This window comes from Malus sylvestris, chromosome 1, assembly GCF_916048215.2.
Source record: "Malus sylvestris chromosome 1, drMalSylv7.2, whole genome shotgun sequence".
Lineage (NCBI taxonomy): Eukaryota > Viridiplantae > Streptophyta > Magnoliopsida > Rosales > Rosaceae > Malus > Malus sylvestris.
This window is the reverse complement of record NC_062260.1, coordinates 28,074,323-28,093,589: the sequence shown is the minus strand read 5'-3', so window position 1 is coordinate 28,093,589 and position 19,267 is coordinate 28,074,323. Positions and strand designations below refer to the sequence as shown.

At 41.2% G+C, this 19,267-nt stretch overlaps 2 protein-coding genes across 5 annotated transcripts in view; one reads left to right on the top strand and one right to left on the bottom strand.

Annotated features, from left to right (window-relative positions):
- The window catches only part of LOC126617056 (receptor-like protein EIX2), a 108,962-nt gene that overhangs the window by 84,645 nt on the left and 5,050 nt on the right, over positions 1-19,267 (top strand). Inside the window, exon 3 of the mRNA XM_050285129.1 lies at positions 12,656-13,144. Within this exon, the coding sequence (XP_050141086.1) occupies positions 12,656-13,144 (489 nt within the window). The remainder of the gene's footprint in view (positions 1-12,655; positions 13,145-19,267) is intronic.
- The window catches only part of LOC126617134 (uncharacterized), a 40,811-nt gene continuing 35,392 nt past the window's right edge, over positions 13,849-19,267 (bottom strand). Inside the window, exons 4-16 of one of the 4 annotated variants that reach the window (XM_050285185.1) lie at positions 17,168-17,312; positions 16,725-17,020; positions 16,565-16,620; positions 16,304-16,398; positions 16,077-16,179; positions 15,867-15,961; positions 15,725-15,787; positions 15,413-15,488; positions 15,177-15,285; positions 14,807-14,919; positions 14,607-14,665; positions 14,379-14,487; positions 13,849-14,248 (exon numbers count right to left, since the gene is read on the bottom strand). In XM_050285185.1, the coding sequence (XP_050141142.1) occupies positions 14,114-14,248; positions 14,379-14,487; positions 14,607-14,665; positions 14,807-14,919; positions 15,177-15,285; positions 15,413-15,488; positions 15,725-15,787; positions 15,867-15,961; positions 16,077-16,179; positions 16,304-16,398; positions 16,565-16,620; positions 16,725-17,020; positions 17,168-17,312 (1,454 nt within the window). In that variant the 3' untranslated portion in view covers positions 13,849-14,113. The remainder of the gene's footprint in view (positions 14,249-14,378; positions 14,488-14,606; positions 14,666-14,806; positions 14,920-15,176; positions 15,286-15,412; positions 15,489-15,724; positions 15,788-15,866; positions 15,962-16,076; positions 16,180-16,303; positions 16,399-16,564; positions 16,621-16,724; positions 17,021-17,167; positions 17,313-19,267) is intronic. The other 3 variants (XM_050285190.1, XM_050285192.1, XM_050285196.1) reach the window with 3 other exon arrangements.

Below are 19,267 nucleotides of genomic sequence, written 5' to 3'. Positions count from 1 at the left end.
GGCTATGGTATCCACGCATATGCTGTTGATGAAATTTCCAACCCCCCATGGCAACGGCTACATCAGAGGAGATCAGCTTAGTGCACGATCATGTTACAACACTTCAGTTAAGCAACAACACTTGCCCGGACCCAAGGAAACCCTGTCTGTACATGACCAAGTCACAAAGACCAGCCTAGATAAAGCGACCTTGGATCTTCCTGATAGCAACAATCAACCCGATGATCCTCGAGATGACTCTTTCACCCAGCAAGCCCAACCTGCTGAAGAGTTGGAGAAGGTACCTATCTCAAGAGATCATCCAGACCGCATGGTGAATATTGGCACCACATTGTCACCACCCTTTCGGTTAGCATTGATATCTTTTTTGAAAGAGAACACTGAAGTCTTCGCCTGGTCATACGAGGACATGCCAGGCATCTCTCCCGATGTCATCTGTCATCGTTTGAGTATTGACCCCAAGATCAAGCCGGTGAGACAGAAGCGAAGATCTTATGACGCTGAACGATACGAGGCAATGAAAGCAGAAGTTGAAAAACTCAAAGGCATAGGCTTTGTCCGCGAAGTCAATTACCCGACATGGGTAGCAAATGTGGTCCTTGTTAGGAAAAATCCGACCAAAGAAAGTCTTTCGCTTCAAAAGGTCTTGTGGAGGATGTGTGTTGACTACACCGACCTAAACAAAGGGTGTCCGAAAGATAGTTTCCCTCTTCCTCTTATTGACAGGCTTATAGACTCTACGGCCGGGTGTGAACTCCTGAGCTTCATGGATGCTTACTCAGGATACAACCAAATCCTCATGAACCCTTCGGATCAAGAACACACAGCCTTCACTACCGACAGAGGACTATACTGCTATAAAGTCATGCCTTTCGGCCTAAAGAATGCAGGAGCGACTTATCAGAGACTAGTCAACTCAATGTTCGCCGAGCAGATTGGGAAGAGCATGGAAGTTTACGTTGATGATATGTTAGTCAAGAGCAAACATGCTGACCAACACATCACCAACCTATCTGAAACTTTCACTATTTTGAAGAGGTATCGAATGAGGTTAAACCCCAACAAATGTGCCTTCGGCGTAGGCTCTGGCAAATTCTTAGGTTTCATGATTAGCCAACGAGGCATTGAAGCTAATCCCGAGAAGATCAAAGCAATCCTCGACATGAAGGAACCGGTAACTTCAAAGGACATCCAGAGCCTTACTGGCAAGGTGGCAGCCTTAACCAGGTTCATTTTTAAGGCCACAGACAAATGTGCTCCCTTTTTTAAAGCACTTAAGGGAAGTATGAAGTACATTACATGGACTGATGAATGTGCCGAGGCATTCAAAAACCTCAAGGAGTATATGAGTAAAGCCCTTCTACTCTCTAAGCCCGAGGTAGGAGACATTCTCATTATCTATCTATCGGTATCAGCTTCAGCCGTAAGTTCCGTTCTCATTCGAAAGGATGGGAATATTGAGCGACCTGTCTACTACGCTAGCAAAGCCTTACAAGATGCGGAGACACGGTACTCTAACATTGAGAAATTGGCTCTGGCATTGGTCATGTCTGCTCGGAAACTTCGCCCTTATTTCCAAGCACACGCCATCATCGTGCTTACTAATCACCCTCTTCGACAGATACTCCAGAGTCCTGACACGTCTGGGCGAATGATCAAATGGGCGATAGCATTGGGTGAGTTTGACATCTCCTACCAACCAAAACCAGCCGAAAAAGGTCAAGCAGTAGCAGATTTCATCGCCGACTTCACATATCCTGTTGACATTGCTTCTACACCTGAAGCAGTAGCTTCATTACCATCGAAAGCTCAGAAAGTAGAATCAACGACCTCAGCATGGAGTCTGTATGTTGATGGCTCATCCAACCAACAGGGCTGTGGAGCGGGACTAGTCTTGACTACGCCCGATAAAGTAGCAATGGAGTATGCTCTTCGTTTCAAATTCAAGGCATCAAACAATGAGGCCGAGTATGAAGCCCTTCTAGCAGGATTACGTTTGGCCAAACACCTCGGGGTTAAACAAATTGATATTTTCAGTGACTCCCAATTAGTGGTCAACCAGGTTACCAACAACTTTGATGCTAAGGACAGCTCCATGGCAGCATATCTTGCGCAAACACAACTTTTGCTCAAGCACTTCCACTACCAGATCACCCAAGTTCCTCGAGCGGCAAACAGTCATGCAGACGCCCTGGCTCGCCTCGCCTCAGCTGTGGAAGACAAGATTGGAAGAAAAATTCATGTCGAACTGTTGGCAACACCAAGCACCATGGCCGCAGAAGTATGCAACTTACAACAGGGGGATAGTTGGATCACCCCGATCTATAATTTCCTTGCTCATGGCACCCTCCCAAATGATAAAGTCCAGGCTAAGCAAATTCGATACAAGTCTACCCGCTACCTGATCATCAATGATCAACTCTATAAGCGAGGTTTTAGCCTGCCATACTTAAGGTGTCTTACGCCTGCCGAGGCGGAAATCGTCCTTCGGGAAATACATGAGGGAGTCTGTGGAGATCATGCTGGATCTCGGTCCCTAGCACACAAGACTTTTCGCCAAGGATATTACTGGCCAACACTCCACCAGGATGCCATCAAAGTATCCCGCTCATGTGACAAATGTCAACGATATGCAACTATTCCTCATTCCCCTCCAGAGCCTCTTACTCCTATGATCAGCCCTTGGCCCTTCGCCCAGTAGGGACTTGATTTGATCGGCCCAATGCCGGCAGGGAAGGGCAAAGTCTGTTACGCAGTCGTTGCAGTGGACTACTTCACAAAGTGGGCCGAAGTAGAACCCTTGGCAACCATTACTGAGGCAAAGATAGAAGACTTCGTGTGGAAGAACATCCTTTGTAGATTCGGCATTCCCAATGCGATAGTCACTGACAATGGGCGACAGTTTGACAACAAGAGGTTCAGGTTGTTCTGCTCTAAGTTCAACATCAACTTATGCTTTGCCTCTCCAGCTCATCCCCAGTCTAATGGACAAGTTGAGGCCATCAACAAAATAATCAAGCGCACTTTGAAAACCAGCTTGGACAAAGCTAAAGGCTGTTGGCCAGAATTTGTACCCCAAGTTCTTTGGTCATATCGCACTTCATATCGGACTTCAACAGGAGAAACTCCATTCTCACTTGCCTTTGGCACAGAGGCGGTTGTCCCTGTTGAGCTCGAGCAAGCAACATTCCGAGTCCAGAACTACATTCAAAGTGAAAATGACAAACAACTCACCCTCAACTTGGATTTAGTCGAGGAACACAGAAACCAAGCTCACTTGAGGAATGTCGCCTACAAGCAGCGCATCTCCAACTATTATGACTCTAGGGTCAAGCCTCGTTCTTTCAAAATAGGAGACTGGGTCTTAAAGAAAAGATTACTCTGCGACAGAGTCCCGAATGAAGGCACACTTAGTCCAAACTGGGATGGACCGTATGAAGTCATTGGCATCAGTCGCCCTGGCTCTTACACACTTAGAAGCTCCGATGGCAAGACCCTTGGCCATCCATGGAACGCTGATCACTTGAAGTACTACTACAAATAGACTCACGATGTACAAGTGTTGAGCTATAGCCGTTCGGCATCCTATGTAATGAAGGCCATTTGGCAATGAATTCAATAAAGAGGTAATTTAGCCAACTCAGCCCTCACTCTTTTACATTCATAGCAAGCGATGCCGGAACCCTTCTCAATCGGAAAGCAATCCGTCTTCCACAGTCACTACAAAACAAGCAAATGAAGACCGTGTCAAGCGCCAAAAAAAAAAAAAAAAAAAAAAAAAAAAAAAAAACAGCTTCATCCAAAAAGCTTCACCCGAAAAGCTTCACCTCCAAAGCTTCACCCACAAAGCTTCACCTAAAAAGCTTCACCCAAAAAGCTTCACCCGAAAAGCTTCACCTCCAAAGCTTCACCCACAAAGCTTCACCTAAAAAGCTTCACCCACAAAGCTTCACCCAAAAAAAAACTTCACCCGAAAAGCTTCACTTAAAAAAGCTTCACCTACAAAGCTTCACCTAAAAAAGCTTCACCTAGAAAGCTCCCTCTACATACTTTCACCATCAAAGCTTCACCATCAAAGCTTCACCTAGAAAGCTTCATCTACAAAGCTTCATCTACAAAGCTTCACCATCAAAGCTTCACCTAGAAAGCTTCAACACCAAAGCTTCACCTACAAAGCTTCAACACAAAACCTTGCTCCAAATAAACAAATTTTGTTCACAAAACCCAAGATGCCCTTGAACTTGTACAAAAACACTTGGGTAAACATAAACATTTTTTGTTTTACACCCACAAGGGCCCAAAATTTTCCTTCTTATTTATTCACTTATATATGTTCCCAAACATATTATAATAGATCCAACAACAAGCCAAAGTCCCAAGTTTCATAATGGACAAAAGTACAAGCAATTCATCAATAATGAAGGTGCTACAAAAATTGGAATCTGCCCCAAAATAGAAATCCAACCCAAGAGACTTTTTCTCTCTCTCCCTCTTCCGCCTCCTTTCATCTATCAAATTTCTGCAACCTCTGCTCTTCTCCAATGGAGCTGAATTTTAGACACCCTATAGTTCTTGAGCATATGAACAACTTTCAAGAAGGAACTATTTCTGTTTGAGCGACGGAAATTACAGTGTTGAAGCTCCAAACATGATAGTCGGCTTCTTGCAGATTTCGAAGCTGTTGTGATGTTTCGAAGATCTGGAAATATTTAACCGTTAGTTCATCCTGAATTTTTGATATGTTATGAAAGAGTCGATGAGGAACAACTTCAATGAAGAAAGCATACCGATCTGAACAAGAGAAAATGGAGTTTCGAAACTCACAACAAATCTGACGGGTTGACAGAAAAATAATAACCAGTCATTCATCATACCTGGATTTCTGGAGTTATACTGCTCCGAGGGATCTCAAATTTGGATATGTTGTAGTTCACAAGCTGAGGAACAACTTCAATGAAGAAAGCATGCTGATCTGAGCAAGAGAAAATAGAGTTTCAAAGCTCACAACAAATCTGACGGGTTGACAGACAAATGATAAACAGTCACTCATCATACCTGGATTTCTGGAGTTATACTGCTCCGAGGGACCTCAAATTTGGATATGTTGTAGTTCACAAGTTAAGGAACAACTTCGATGAAGAAAGTATGTTGATCTGAACAAGAGAAAATGGAGTTTCGAAGCTCACAACAAGTCTGACGGATTAACAGAACATTGATGAACAGTTACTCATCATACTTGAATTTCTGAAGTTGTACTACTCCGATGGATCTCAAATTTGGATATGTTGTAGTTCACAAGATAAGGAAAAACTTTCATGAAGACGACTTTGCAATCTGAGCTATAGAGAAAGGTGTTATCTTGCATCCACTCAGGCTGATTAGTGGAAACGAAAAGCAATTCCACCAAAGAAAAGATGAAAAAGAGAGAAAAGCTACTAATTGCACTTGATCTTGTCTAGTCAATAGCATGCAGCATCAAACACACAAAAGTTGGAAATATTTTTAGATAAAGCATATACGAATGTGTGACATCGAAACAAGGATTCGTTACTTTGACAAATTAGTAACACGCGAGACACCTCATTCGGCAACTCTCTTCGCCTGAAGACTTGGGGGACTCCCACCATATGCTACTGCACCTTGATACTCGGCAGTCTCACAACCACTCAGTGACTTGGATTTTTCAAGTCTCCAACCGAGAAGTTTTCCTCACTCGGGAAATTAAGGGAACACTACCTCAAACTACATGCTTCACTCACAAAGCTTCAACAATACAGGTTTCAACAAAAGCAAAAATTCAAATAACTTTATGAAGAAGGCTTTGGTGTATTTAACACAATATGTTGAAATGAAGCAAAGCTTATTTATTAATATTTTCGATAAGCCACAAATATGTACATATACATTAGTCAAAATAAACAAACAAAAGGGAGCCTTCACAAAGGTTGCTTAGGGGAAGTCTCAGCAGTCGGTAGAGCCCCAGAAAGAGAAAGCACCGGAGGGTGGTTATCCGGAGCCTCAGTACTTGACAAAACCCCAGAAGGAGGAGGCATTGGAGGTTCATCATTTGAAGCTTCATTACCAGGTACAACCCTAGAGGACGAAGGCAATAAATGCCTTTGGAACAAACCCACAAACCGCTGATGATCAAGTAAAACCTTACCATCAGATTCCTTCATCTGGTCAAGCTTCCTCTTCATGTTTGTAGCATAGTCATGGGCGAGCCGGTGCAACTGCTTATTCTCATGCTTGAGCCCTCTAATCTCCTGTTTGAGACTCATCACTTCAGCAGCCAATGATTCAACTTGGCGGGTTCTAGCAAATAGGCGTTGGGCCATATTAGACACAGAACCTGCACACTGAACACTAAGAGCCAGAGAGTCCTTAACAGCCAACTCATCAGACCGTTTGGAAAGTAGTCTGTTATCTTTGGGAGTGAGAAGGTTCCTGGCCACCACTGCAGCGGTCATATCATTCTTCATCACAGAATCCCCAACGGTAAGAGGACCAGTAGGGGATATGAAGGATGGGCGCCATATGTTGTCTGGAGAAGGCGTGGCTGTCTCTTCTCCAAGGTTCGAGTCAAAACGACGGTCGGAGGGTCCAGACATTTTCAAATGTGTTGAAGAAGGAAGAGGTCAGACAAATCAAGATCTTAGAAGTGCAAGAAATGAGCTTCTACTGGTAGAGATTCAAGTGTGCTGTGGAACTTAATGCCAGCCTCTATAAAAATCTGCACTCGACGGAGCTTCAGAAATCGAAGAGGCGTTTGCTTTCTCAAAAGCTGGGCTGCTCAGAGACCACGAGGGCCGATCTCAGAAATCGAAGAGGCGTTTGCTTTCTCAAAAGCTGGGCTGCTCAGAGACCACGAGGGCCGATCTCAGAAATCGAAGAAGCACCTGCTTTTTCAGCCTCGTCAGCACCTGTCACATGCACACTCAGCTTTGCGGAAATTACGGGCAATCTGTCGAAGATTTCTGGTGAAGTAGAAAGCATGTGAATCTTACTGTTCAATCACCGCTCTCCATATGCACCATCAACTCCTCGGGTACCACATATAACTTTGTCAAAGATCTCTGACAAAGTTTAGGCACGAGAATTTCGAAGTTCCAGCTACCCTACTATTACCCATAAGGGTAAAGGAACAGCACCACTGCTTGACAACTGGAAAGTCCCTATGTGTGTCGACCTCCGTGTTTTGCGGCAAGACAGGTTGGCAAGAACGTCCAACCTTTACTCACATTCGAGAAAAGACTCCCAACATAATTACTTTCTCAAAAACCGGAGTAGCACCGCTTTCCGAATCTCGAGAGTCAGATCCTCGACGGGATTGCTTGTTCGAAAACCGAAGAGGCACAACTCTCAGAACTTCGAGAGCCAGATTTCCTTAGATAAAGCTTGTCTGTAATCTTCACACGTAACATCAGCTTTCCAGATAACACATACCACTTTTTCAAAGTGCTCTGACAAAATTAAAACACGTGAAGCTGGCAGCTCCCACTACATTGCTGTGACCAAGAAGGGTAAAGGAATAGCATTACTACTTGTTATTGGGAAATCCCTATATACATTGACCTCCCTCCTCAACGGACAGGCAAACCTGCAAAAATGCTCAACCCTTTCTCGCATTCGAAAAGGCACCCTCAACATAACCTCTCGAAATACTCAGCTTTATTTCCCCCCGATAATACCTCAGCAAATAAGCCACACCAAGAACAAGAGTATCTCATATCATCAGGGTCGAAAGCAAGAGTATCCCATATCATGCTTTCTCCTTGTCTTTGTCTTTGTCCTTGTCCACACCTGCAGGACAAGGAGAAAGAGAGCAGTCAGTCGGAACCTGAAATCAAACCTCTAATTTGGAACTGACTGCCTGGAGCCTTTGCCTGGTTGCTTACTTAGCATTGCTCTCGAGTACTCATCCTCAACTGCTGTCAAGGTCACGAATTCCACCGGCAAATACCTCATGACAGTTGATCAGATATTGGCTCTTTACACTGAAGCTGCCAAGCGTGGATGAGTCACTATGAAGGAATGTTATGAAGGACCATTTAAATGCAAAGGTTGCACACCACTTCTGCCATGCAAAAGATTGAAGCAGAAGGTTCAACGGTGAGCTGAAACAGATCACTACAGCACGACACCTTTCCATACCACATTCATTATTCCGTCAACAGCAAAAGTATCCCATATCATCAAGGTCGAACGTACTCTAGATTTGATGGACTTGTTTTGACCCTCAAATTTTTGAGTCGGCCTTATACTCTAAAGGGCACCAGAAAACCCTCCAGCACAGTTCAAGAATAAGCCTGTGGAAAGTTACTTCTTCAAAAGCAAAAGTATCTCATATCATCTCTTATCCATTTGCTTCTCCTTATCCTGGCAGTTGAATGAGAGACAAGGAGAAGGAGAACAATCAACCGGAAGCCGAAGTCAAACCTCTGATCCTGGGTTGCTTACTTGGAAGTTTGACTGCTTACCTTGTCTGTCACCTCTTTCGGCAGATCTCCTAGCTCGGCGACTTGGGGGACTCCTACTATAGGGTTTGTATCGCACTTGACCAAGCCCGAAACTACAAGTAAGCTTCAAAGTGAAATTGATACATTACCTTGTGCATCTTCATCAGCTAAGTACACCATTCCCGGATGGAGGAAAGGTACTTCCAGAGAAGGGCAGATGAAGATCAGACCACACTTCGGTACTTAGAAGTTTCGTGATTACTCAAGGGATTGGATCTTGCAAGTCCCCAACCGAGGAGTTTCCCTCACTCGGGAACTTAGGGGAGCACTGTTTGTACCATACTTGACCAATCCCGAAACTACCGAGCATCGGCCAACGCTATACTGTCAAGGACCCAGAAGAGTTCCCCTCCGACCAGGAGGCCAATCACTACTCGACACGTGTCAAGATTAGAAGCCAATCAGAGCGCAGCACGTGTCGACATCAAGAACCAATCATAACATGACACATGTCAATGTGACAAAGCTACAAGTTTTTCTATAAATAGGGGTCATTCCCCCACAATATGGCCTAATGCCATTTTGGATTAAATCATTCACAAGAACTCACTAAATTGAGAGCTTGATCCTTTGTACTTGTGTAAGCCCTTCACTACTAATAAGAACTCCTCTACTCCGTGGACGTAGCCAATCTGGGTGAACCACGTACATCCTGTGTTTGCTTCTCTGTCTCTATTCATTTACGTACTTATCCTCACTAGTGACCGAAGCAACCAAGCGAAGGTCACAAAACCTGACACTTTCTGTTGGAGCAATGGTCCCTCAACTTTAACTCATTAGAGAAATTGTCCCTCAACTTTTACCCAATTATATACCATGACTCATTTTGACGGAAGTTCTGACGGAGTTGACAAAAAGAACCATAACTGCACATTTTGATGAATTAAAGGACCAATGGTCATGATTTCTAGTCGAATGACCAACGTCATAATTGGATTGAAGTTGAGAGACCATTCTACAATTTTCTCTCATGTAATTCTCTAGTGCATCTTATTCTAATGATATGTTCGTTGGGTTAATACCAATCATTTTGATAATCGAGATCACGAAGTAAAAAACGAGTGGCAGATTGGATTAGACTAGCTGGTTAAAATAAAAGGAAAACTAATGAAAAGAACTTAAAAACTTTGAGTTTTAACGATAAGAACAAAATAAAGGGTAAAGTGAATAGTACCATGATTGACTTTTTAGTGTAAAAATGTGGTTTTTCGTTAAAGTGAACAGTCCCAGAAGCTTTTCGTTAAAGTTCCATAAAGTAAACTGTCTTCCTTTTTCTCAAATTCAAATTCACTTGACCGTAGATTAGGATAGCACTAGATCAATATCTAGTTCGTTAAAAATCCGTCAAGAAAGTCTAGAAGGTGGTACAAAATACCTCAATCCACCTAATTAATCCAATTGAAATTCCCCATTTGCAGAAATATTATCTTCGCGTTTACTCGACTTTGCCGCCCATATACTACTTACGAACAAACAGATAGTCCATAGACTCATATTTATGAAATGAACACAATGACTCTTTCAGTTCCTTTTTGTTAGCAAAAGGTATTAAAACTAACTACATCCCTTTCAACTCAGCCCATCACAATTGACGTTGATCCAAAACCAATCACGCACTGCAGGCTTATTAATTTTCTCACATAAAAATGCATAATTGACTTCAAATGTCGTTACCATAATTGACTTCAGATAACGCCAACAAATGATCAATCTATAAAGCAAGTAGCAAAATCTCTTGCCTTCCACTCCCAAATTCACATACAATTCAATTCACAATTTGGACATACCATGTTGCTGACAATCATATATTCTGTCTTGTTCGTTCTTACATCTGCCAAATGCTGTTTGAGTGCTGGAATCAGTTCCCACATCAGGTGCTTACAAGCAGAAAAAAGTGCTTTGCTTCAGTTCAAACAAGGCCTCGTCGACAAGTCCGACATTCTTGCCTCTTGGGAAACCGGCCAAGATTGTTGCGAGTGGAGAGGAATCGCTTGCAACAACGAAACAGGTCATGTCGTCACACTAGATCTTTTCCATAACTCTTCTGATTTTAATAATGTTGAAATTCCTTTGAGTGGTGTGATTGCTCCTTCTCTACTTGAATTGCCATACCTAACTTACTTGGACCTCAGTTTCAATGATTTCCAAGGACAAATTCCCAAGTTCATCGGTTCTTTGAGTCGATTGGAACAGCTCAAACTAGCAGGTGCTAATCTTAGCGGACCAATTCCTCCCCAACTAAGAAATCTCTCTAGTTTGTATACTCTTGATCTTGCACAGAACCATGTCACATCCGAAAATCTTGAGTGGTTATCTCATCTTTCTTCCTTGAGGTACCTGAATATGTCGGGTCTTAATTTTTCCGAGGTTGTAAATTGGCCAGAATCAGTAAGCAAACTCCCTTCACTTGTTGAGCTTCATTTGTCTTCGTGTAATCTTCCCAATGTCAAGCTGAGTTCGCCTTCTTTTGTCAATTCTTCAAACTCTCTTCAAGTCCTTGAACTCTCGAATAATTTTCTTAATCTTTCGATATTTTATTGGGTGGTCAATGTCAGCACCAACCTTGTTCACATTGGTTTATCTGGTAATCAGTTGCAAGGTCCCATCCCAGATGTGTTTGCAAACATGGTTTCGCTCGTGTATCTTGATCTCTCGTATAACAAATTTGAAGGCGGGATACCAAAATCCTTTCGAAACCTTTGCAGCTTAGAGTGGTTGAGTTTAGAGAAAAACAAACTTTCCGATAGACTTGAAGACTCTGTTGAAAACTTGTCTTGTGCTCAAGACACCCTCGAGTTCTTGTTCTTGAGTGGTTTTTCGGGTTCATTTCCTGATAACCTTACAAGATTTTCATCCTTGAAAGCTTTGTTCATTGGTGACAGCAACCTAAGTGGATCTCTTCCAAAAAGTTTTCAGCCACTCTCCCAGCTAAGAAACTTGAACCTAGTTCGAAACCAGTTCACCGGATCACTGCCTGATTTTACAGGTCTTTCATTGTTAAGGCAGTTAACTATCTCCTACAGTCAACTCAGCGGATCTCTACCTGAGAGTATCGGCCAACTTTCCAGCCTCGAAATGTTGGTTCTTTCTCAGAATTCTTTGAATGGTGTCATAACTGAAGTGCACTTCTCCAATCTCTCCCGTTTAGAATTTTTGGATTTTTCTCATAATCCTTTGTCTTTCAACTTGAGCTCGGATTGGAATCCGCCTTTCCAAATCAAATATTTAGGATTGTCCTCTTGCAAGGTTGGCCCTGCTTTTCCGAAATGGATTCAAACTCAGACAAAACTTACTTCACTTTACATGGTTAATGCTGAGATTTCGGATTCTATACCTGATAAGTTTTGGGATCTGTCTTCCAGCTTAGACGTTTTAAACCTATCAATGAACCAAATCCATGGAAAGTTGCCAAATCTGTCGACAAAAAACTGCACCTTCCGTTATTTTGACTTGTCATCTAATCTCTTGGACGGCCCACTTCCGCCATTTCCTTCAAATGTATTCATCCTGTATCTCTCCAAAAACATGTTTTCAGGACCCTTATCTTCCTTTTGTGAAACAGAATCTCCAAACCTCTTTGGTCTAGACCTTTCTCACAATCAGCTATCTGGTGAACTTCCTAGTTGTTGGATGCAGTTTCAAAATTTGTTCTCTTTGAACATGGCTATGAAAAATTTCTCCGGGAAAATTCCAAGCTCATTAGGCTACTTAAAGAGAGCTGAACTGTTACGATTACACGACAACAAACTTTCCGGAGAATTGCCTTCTTTGGAGAATTGTACAGAATTAAGAGTTGTTGACCTCGGTGCCAATAAACTATCTGGAAAGATACCAGCATGGATAGGCCCGAGCCTAACAAAGTTGCTGGTTCTTCGCTTAAAGTCGAACGAGTTTTATGGTAGCATCCCTTTAAGTCTATGCAGTCTTCCTGCCCTTCATGTCTTGGACTTCTCCAAGAACAATATATCTGGAGCCTTGCCACATTGCCTCCCTAACATAACAGCCTTGTCTTCGATGTCCCCCGACGTGGAGGACGTGATCCTTGGGTTTGTGCTACTGAGTTGGAAAGGAATAGAGATTGAGTTCGGCCAAAATCTTTTTCATTTGCGAAGCATTGACATTTCGAGCAACAACTTAAGCGGAGACATTCCAGAAAGTGTAACAAGTTTGCTGAAGTTGATTTCTCTGAACCTGTCAAGAAACAGTTTTACCGGGGTGCTCCCTAACAACTTTGGTCAGCTGGAGATGTTAGAATCGCTTGATTTGTCACAAAACCAGATATCTGGTAGCATTCCTCCGAGTTTTTCGAGCTTACATTATCTTAGTGTCTTGGACTTGTCATACAACAACTTATCAGGAAGAATTCCGCTAAGTACTCAACTTCAAAGTTTTAATGCTTCTCAATTTTCGGGAAATCTTGGACTTTGCGGACAACCGCTCACACCAGAATGCCCGGGAGATGCAACAACGGAACATCCTTCAGTCCCTAATGGCAGTGGAAGTGACAAGACCAAAAAAGATGATGATGGTCTCATAAGCTTCGGATTTTATGTTAGCTTGGTGCTTGGATTTATCATAGGATTCTGGAGTGTTTGTGGTACTTTAGTTCTTAAGACATCTTGGAGGTATGCCTATTTCCGGTTCTTTGATGGTATAAAAGCTCGGATTATGTGAAGACCGTTGCCTTTGAAGGCAAAGCTGTAGGGGAGATTTCAAAGGTAAACGGTAAAGCTCTACTCTCCTCATTCGTTATATATTTTTGAACTCCACCGATTATATTCGGTTGTATTTTCCGAATTAAATGATATATTGCGGTGAAAGACTGCCGAAACATTATTTTTAAGCTTTTTATTTATTTACTTTTAATTTTAAGATACTTTTTGTTGACTTTGTAGATATGAAACCACAAGGATCATGAGGAAAAAAAGTCGAAGACAAGTAATATCGTTCCTGCTGGAGCAGAAGCGTAATCCAAAATTTAAATTTTGAGTGGCTCAACTTTTGTTCTTTTAGATTCAATGTAATATCGGAAGTGTTTTTTACTTTTTCTTTTATTCTGATGCAATGTGATATAAAATGTCATCAACTATCCTGTTTGTCTAAAGGGTTATGTATAATATAGATTGCTCTGTCATACTGTGTGGACTGATTTTCAATCGGATCGGATCTTCCCATATGATTTTTTTTTTATTCTTTTTCGGATTTGGAATTTTCAGATTCTAATTGGTCGAAATATTTTGAAATGTTTTGGCTCGGAATCAGATATTCCTATCCAAGTTGTAGCCATGTGTAATATAGTTCCGACAACAATCATATAAAGTTCAATAAATTTTGAGGGGCTCAACTTTCGTTCTTTTAGATTCAATGTAATGTTTTGGATTGGAGACAGGGTATTTCCCAGCCCCAAAGGCAAAAGATCAGTGCATCAAAGAATTGCCATGCTCTATGAAATCTGTTCAATGATTTACACCTACACACGAATACAAGACGCATTGCTCGGAAGAAAACCAGAAGGAAACCAGTTCAAACACATTGGGAGTGAACTTCATTCAACGTCAGGCACACTGAGAACACGGAGATAGAGTCAGAAACGTTTATGACAAAGATGTTACTCGGACAGAGTTATCAGCTGATCCTGTTAAGAAGATGGGTAACGTCGGGTGCCAATCTACAGTAGTTATGGCAGCACTGTGTGGGAGAGTTCTCAACCCATTCGCATGACCCCGGACCTGAACCAAGTTAATGAAACAAAAAATTGTGTTAACACAAAGCATCACCTAGATCTTCAAAACACGACAATCAGGAAACGCTATACACAACGAAGCCACTCAGACACACGTATGGAGAAGAGAGAACAACCTGGTATATGGGTGCTCTTACAGAACCGGATGTGACCAACAGTCTCCTCCCATTGGCATCTAAAGCCATTTCATGTCTGCAATTTTTTGAGCTCTCGGGGTCACAGAACCTATGGAATGGAAGGGAGCAGTGCAAATTAATCAGGTGTATGGCGAAATAGTTTTGTTTGGCAAGTCTGCAGTGTAACCGATATCTACTAATAATATTGAGATGCCAAAGAAAAAGTACCTGCTACAGTTCCTTGACCAAAGGATTTGACCTTGGTTTTGCAAGCTCCATTCAAACACCTGACACCGCAAAACAGTTCTGTTAGGCAAATACTTTTGAGAGGACAAAATCATAGACCAGCTGCAGTTCAACTACCAACGGGGACAAATATCAAATTCTCTAATCAAAATTTGGTGCAAAAATGATCGTAAAGCGCTTGCCTTTCCATCTACTCCCAAACTGAAAATACTTGTCTCATCAGGCCCGAAAAGAATGGAGCTTATAGCAGAGTCATGTGCAGGCCACCCAGTTATTTGTAGACAGGCAGACATATCTTTGGCTTGTTAAGGTGTTCATATATTTATGAGTACGTGTACATATGTAGGCAAGCTAAGCTATGGAGAAAGGGGGCACCCATTTATGATTCCATTAAGACAAGGGCTTGACCATACAGCTAAATGCCCTTGTTCAGGGCGATAAATTTAGCCATCTTGGAAAAATAAATATCACTCTTCTTTTTTTTTTTTTTTTGGTCAATAAATAAATACCACTCAAGTAATGCAAAAGTGATAAAAAATATATCAAGGATACCAAACATGTGAATCATTCCATCAGTTGCAGCGGCCGCTAAAATTTTCCCATTGTGATTGAAACTAAGGGATGTAATTGCAGGTGGATCTTTACCAAGAGGAAGAACTGTCTTCACGAAACCCAAATGATTGTTAAGGAATAAATTTACCAGTGTCTTCTCAGAAAAGAAAAGGACATAAGAGTAGAAGTTGCTATATCATGCATATATGCTCTTCTGGTACAAAGAAAACACATACCATAGCCTTCCACGTCTTCATGTTCCACACGGTTAATGAAGCAAACCCCATACTATCAACAAAACTTGATCCGTGCCTACAAATACAGTAAAAGTCGTAATACAGACATTCATGAAAATTATGCCCAAACCCTCAACACGGACATATATGCATGTAAGTAAACAGTAAGAAGAATCTTTCATGACCAAATTATAATCATTCACAGTGCTCATGCCATACTTCAGTTGAAGAGGATTGTTACAATAGGTGCGGAGAATTTGATCAAACACAGAGGTGTATGGACAATATGATAAGATTACATAAAGAACATACCCCTTGGATGCTGCTGCAGTAACAAAAATTGGCTCTACAGGGCTGCACTTTATATCCAAGATACTGTAGCAAGGAAAAAAAGGTAAATAAGCGCACCAAAAGTACACAATAGTACGCAAGTAACATTAGGAAGAAGTTGAACCTAGGAAATTCTTGACTCGTGCTAAGATCACAGACAACTCTCTTTGCATCGACATTCCATGCTTTAATGCCTCCATCAGCAGTGCCTATGAGAAGCTTTTGTCAAAAGAACAAAAACACTTAAAATAGATATTTCCAATGTCAAATAATCAGGTTAACATTCCAATGCCAAGCCATATCTGAGGGCACTTTGAAAATCTAATCTGCATACCAATCGGTCAGATTTACACTCCCAGTCAAGTGACAATATCTTGGCTCCACAATAGATTGTTGCATTTCTAGATGACGGAGTTGATGAGTCATACGTCCATATCCTGTTTAATGAACAAATACAGATTACGATTTGAAAACAGCCAATGGTCAAAGAGTTGAGAAATCAGCCAATAGTCAAGGAGTTGAACAATAAATATAGCACTTTAGTAACTATAGAAAAAATACCTTACTGTGCCATCTTCAGATGCGCTGGCTATATTGTTTCCAGATGCAGAAAAGCGACAGCGAGTTATTGGACTTGTGTGGCCCAAAAATGTCTCCTAAAAACAATGATGATCTGAAAGTTATGAAGTCTCCAATAAAACATAAACAACTGAAGCTGAAGAAAAGTATCAGAAAGAAGGGAGCAACAAAAATACAAAACCGCAATGAATTGAATACATGCTTGTAGCATCAAGATCCAATCATGCCTTAGAAGCAATTTACCTGGAAGTCAACCTTAACTTCAGGGAAGTCTTCTACATGGCTTTCCCTGCCATTTTCTGCAATCATATTCCATAGTTACTTAACAGATAATCTCCATAACAGCTACTGCACCATCCCCACTACACAAAGGAAAAATAATTCAGATATAGAAGTTACCTACCATTATAGGTGCCATCCTCGAACAGCTGAATACCATCAGCAGTTCCACCATCTCTCATGCGAGGACTTGATTGAGAACTTAAATTAGGATCAGACTTAGATATGTTAAATTCTGGTCTACTTCCCATGTTTCCAGCAACAACCCAATCTGGATCCACCTCTGCTTCCCCTATTTGAAAAGTATCAGGAGGGCAAGTTTCCTGAGTATCTTTAGATATAATACGATTTTGCTCATGCACTACACTTGATGAACTCCTGGTTCGTTCAGTGCTTGCATCGGCTACTGATGAACAATAACTGATTTTCAAAAATGAAATAAAGGAATAAGGAAGAGAGAAAAACATGATAGTCTCAAAATACTGACGAACTCTAGCACCAAGTATATACAAATTATAAAACGTGACACTCTAAACTCTAAAGCGATGAAACAATGAAAAACTTTACCTTCTTAGCTGGCATAATTCACCATCTTTTTCCTCCAACAAAGCCTGAAGTTCTGATAGCTTGAGATTGAGTTGCTTGATGTCTTTTTTCAGACGGTTGACAGTAGTCTTCTCTGAACTGATTTTCAAAAGGGCTGGCATGCGTGGTTTAGTTCAGGGCATTTTCTTCAAACTTAGATACATTGCTCAATAAAAGGGGACAAACCAATGCAAAACTAACCTCGTTTTCACTTGAAATATACAAACTCAAAATAAATTAGAGCATGGTTGATAGAAACAAAACTGGTTTTTGTATGGTAGCTATGAAATTCTGACAACATCAAAAGTCTATGGAGTTGGACGCAGCAAGTACCAAGATAAACAGCCCATTCTCAAATAACAACATACACAAAAATGTAAATAAAAAACAATTTTGAAGGATATGAGTACCATTGAAGATTTCACTAAAGAAATTCCTCACAGATAAACGCAAAGGCCTCATACCATTCTTTTGAAAAGTATATACGAAACTCAGGATCAGAGTTTGGCATTCAAGCCCAGGCCTTTGACCCAAAACGAACGGACCCAGGCCTTTCTGCCTTGGAACCCAAGCCCAGCTGGCCCATTAGAAGGACATAGTTTTTAAAGGGACCAATTGCACTTTAGGGACAATGGTTTAACGAATGATGGAAAAAAGTACATAGATTTGGTGCATAAGTTGTTGCCAGCAGATTCCTCATAAACCTTCAAGCAGGCGGAACTTTGAGGGTATGTAGCATTCATAATTTTGGATGGGGGAAAGGGGGCAAATATTATTGTCTCTCTAAAACTATTTGGAAAAAAAAAGAGTCACTACTAAAACCAATTTCCTTTTATGATTAAGGTTTCTAAAAAATCTAGGAAAGTGAGGAAGAAGAAAACACCGATTGAGAAGGAAACAGAAAATAAACTCTTAGAAGAGCATGCTACCATTCAAAAAGAGATTGGCATCTCCAATGAAGTGCAATCAACAGATGTGAGTGCAATCAACATTGTGTAAGGGACTCCTGTTGATGACAGATTTTTATGGGTGTGTACATCACGTGTCACTATATAAATAGTGAGATATGTGTGTTAAAAAGTTAATAACTTAAAAAATAAAATTTCCTACTACTTACATAAAAATACGTAGTGTACCATTCGTATTTCCACCACCATGAAAAATTTCTTCCTATGAATAGGAAGGTCACCTCCGGACTGTTGGACCTTAGATGCCTTGTGGGGCATCATCCTACAAATAGTGGTCCCACAATTGTCCCCGACTGTCTTCGAATTCCGGATTGTAGAGGTTGGACAGATTACGATTTTGAGCAGTTCGATCACATTATATACCAATGTTCATCCCCTTGTTTTTTGGCCTGAATGTTCAATTATTAATTTATTATAGAGTACTAGTCTCAAGCTGCTTAATATTCCAATTGCAAATTCATGTAATTCTCTAATTCATCCTATTCTAATGATCTGTATTGGAATAGATTTCGCACAAACTATACAAAATATAATCAACGGTAAGAAAATATAATAAATGAAACACAATATTTATGAGGTTATGCCTACATCCTCCATCCTCGGAGTAGCCACATTTCCTGCTTCCTTTTCCTTCCTTCACATATGAAGTCTCTCTCAAATCCATGCCCCCACCACCTTTCTTTTCTTCTTCCTTTCCCCTCCTTCACGTGTTAAGTCTTTCTCCAATCAATGCCCCCACCAATCCATACCCCCACCACCTTTATTTTCTCAACCACTTTCCCTCATTTTCTCAACTACTTTAGTGTTGAACAACACCAGCCAAATTTGTGTGGACTCTAGAAAACCCTAGCAAAATAGTCGGTGGTACTAGCAAGAAGTTCTAGAAGATTCAAATATGCATGGCAGGTGGGCGGTGCATGCATGCACTGAAAATGCTAGGTAATTATAGCACCAAATTCGGTTACCTATATCTAGAATTATCTAAACAAATATGTTAAGATTGTTGTAATGGAATGTTAGTGAAAATTCTAGAAAGTAATATAAGTTAGTGGCTGGAAATGCACAAGCCAAGTCCACCGACTTTGGCTAGGTCGGTTATGCCATGTATAAATTG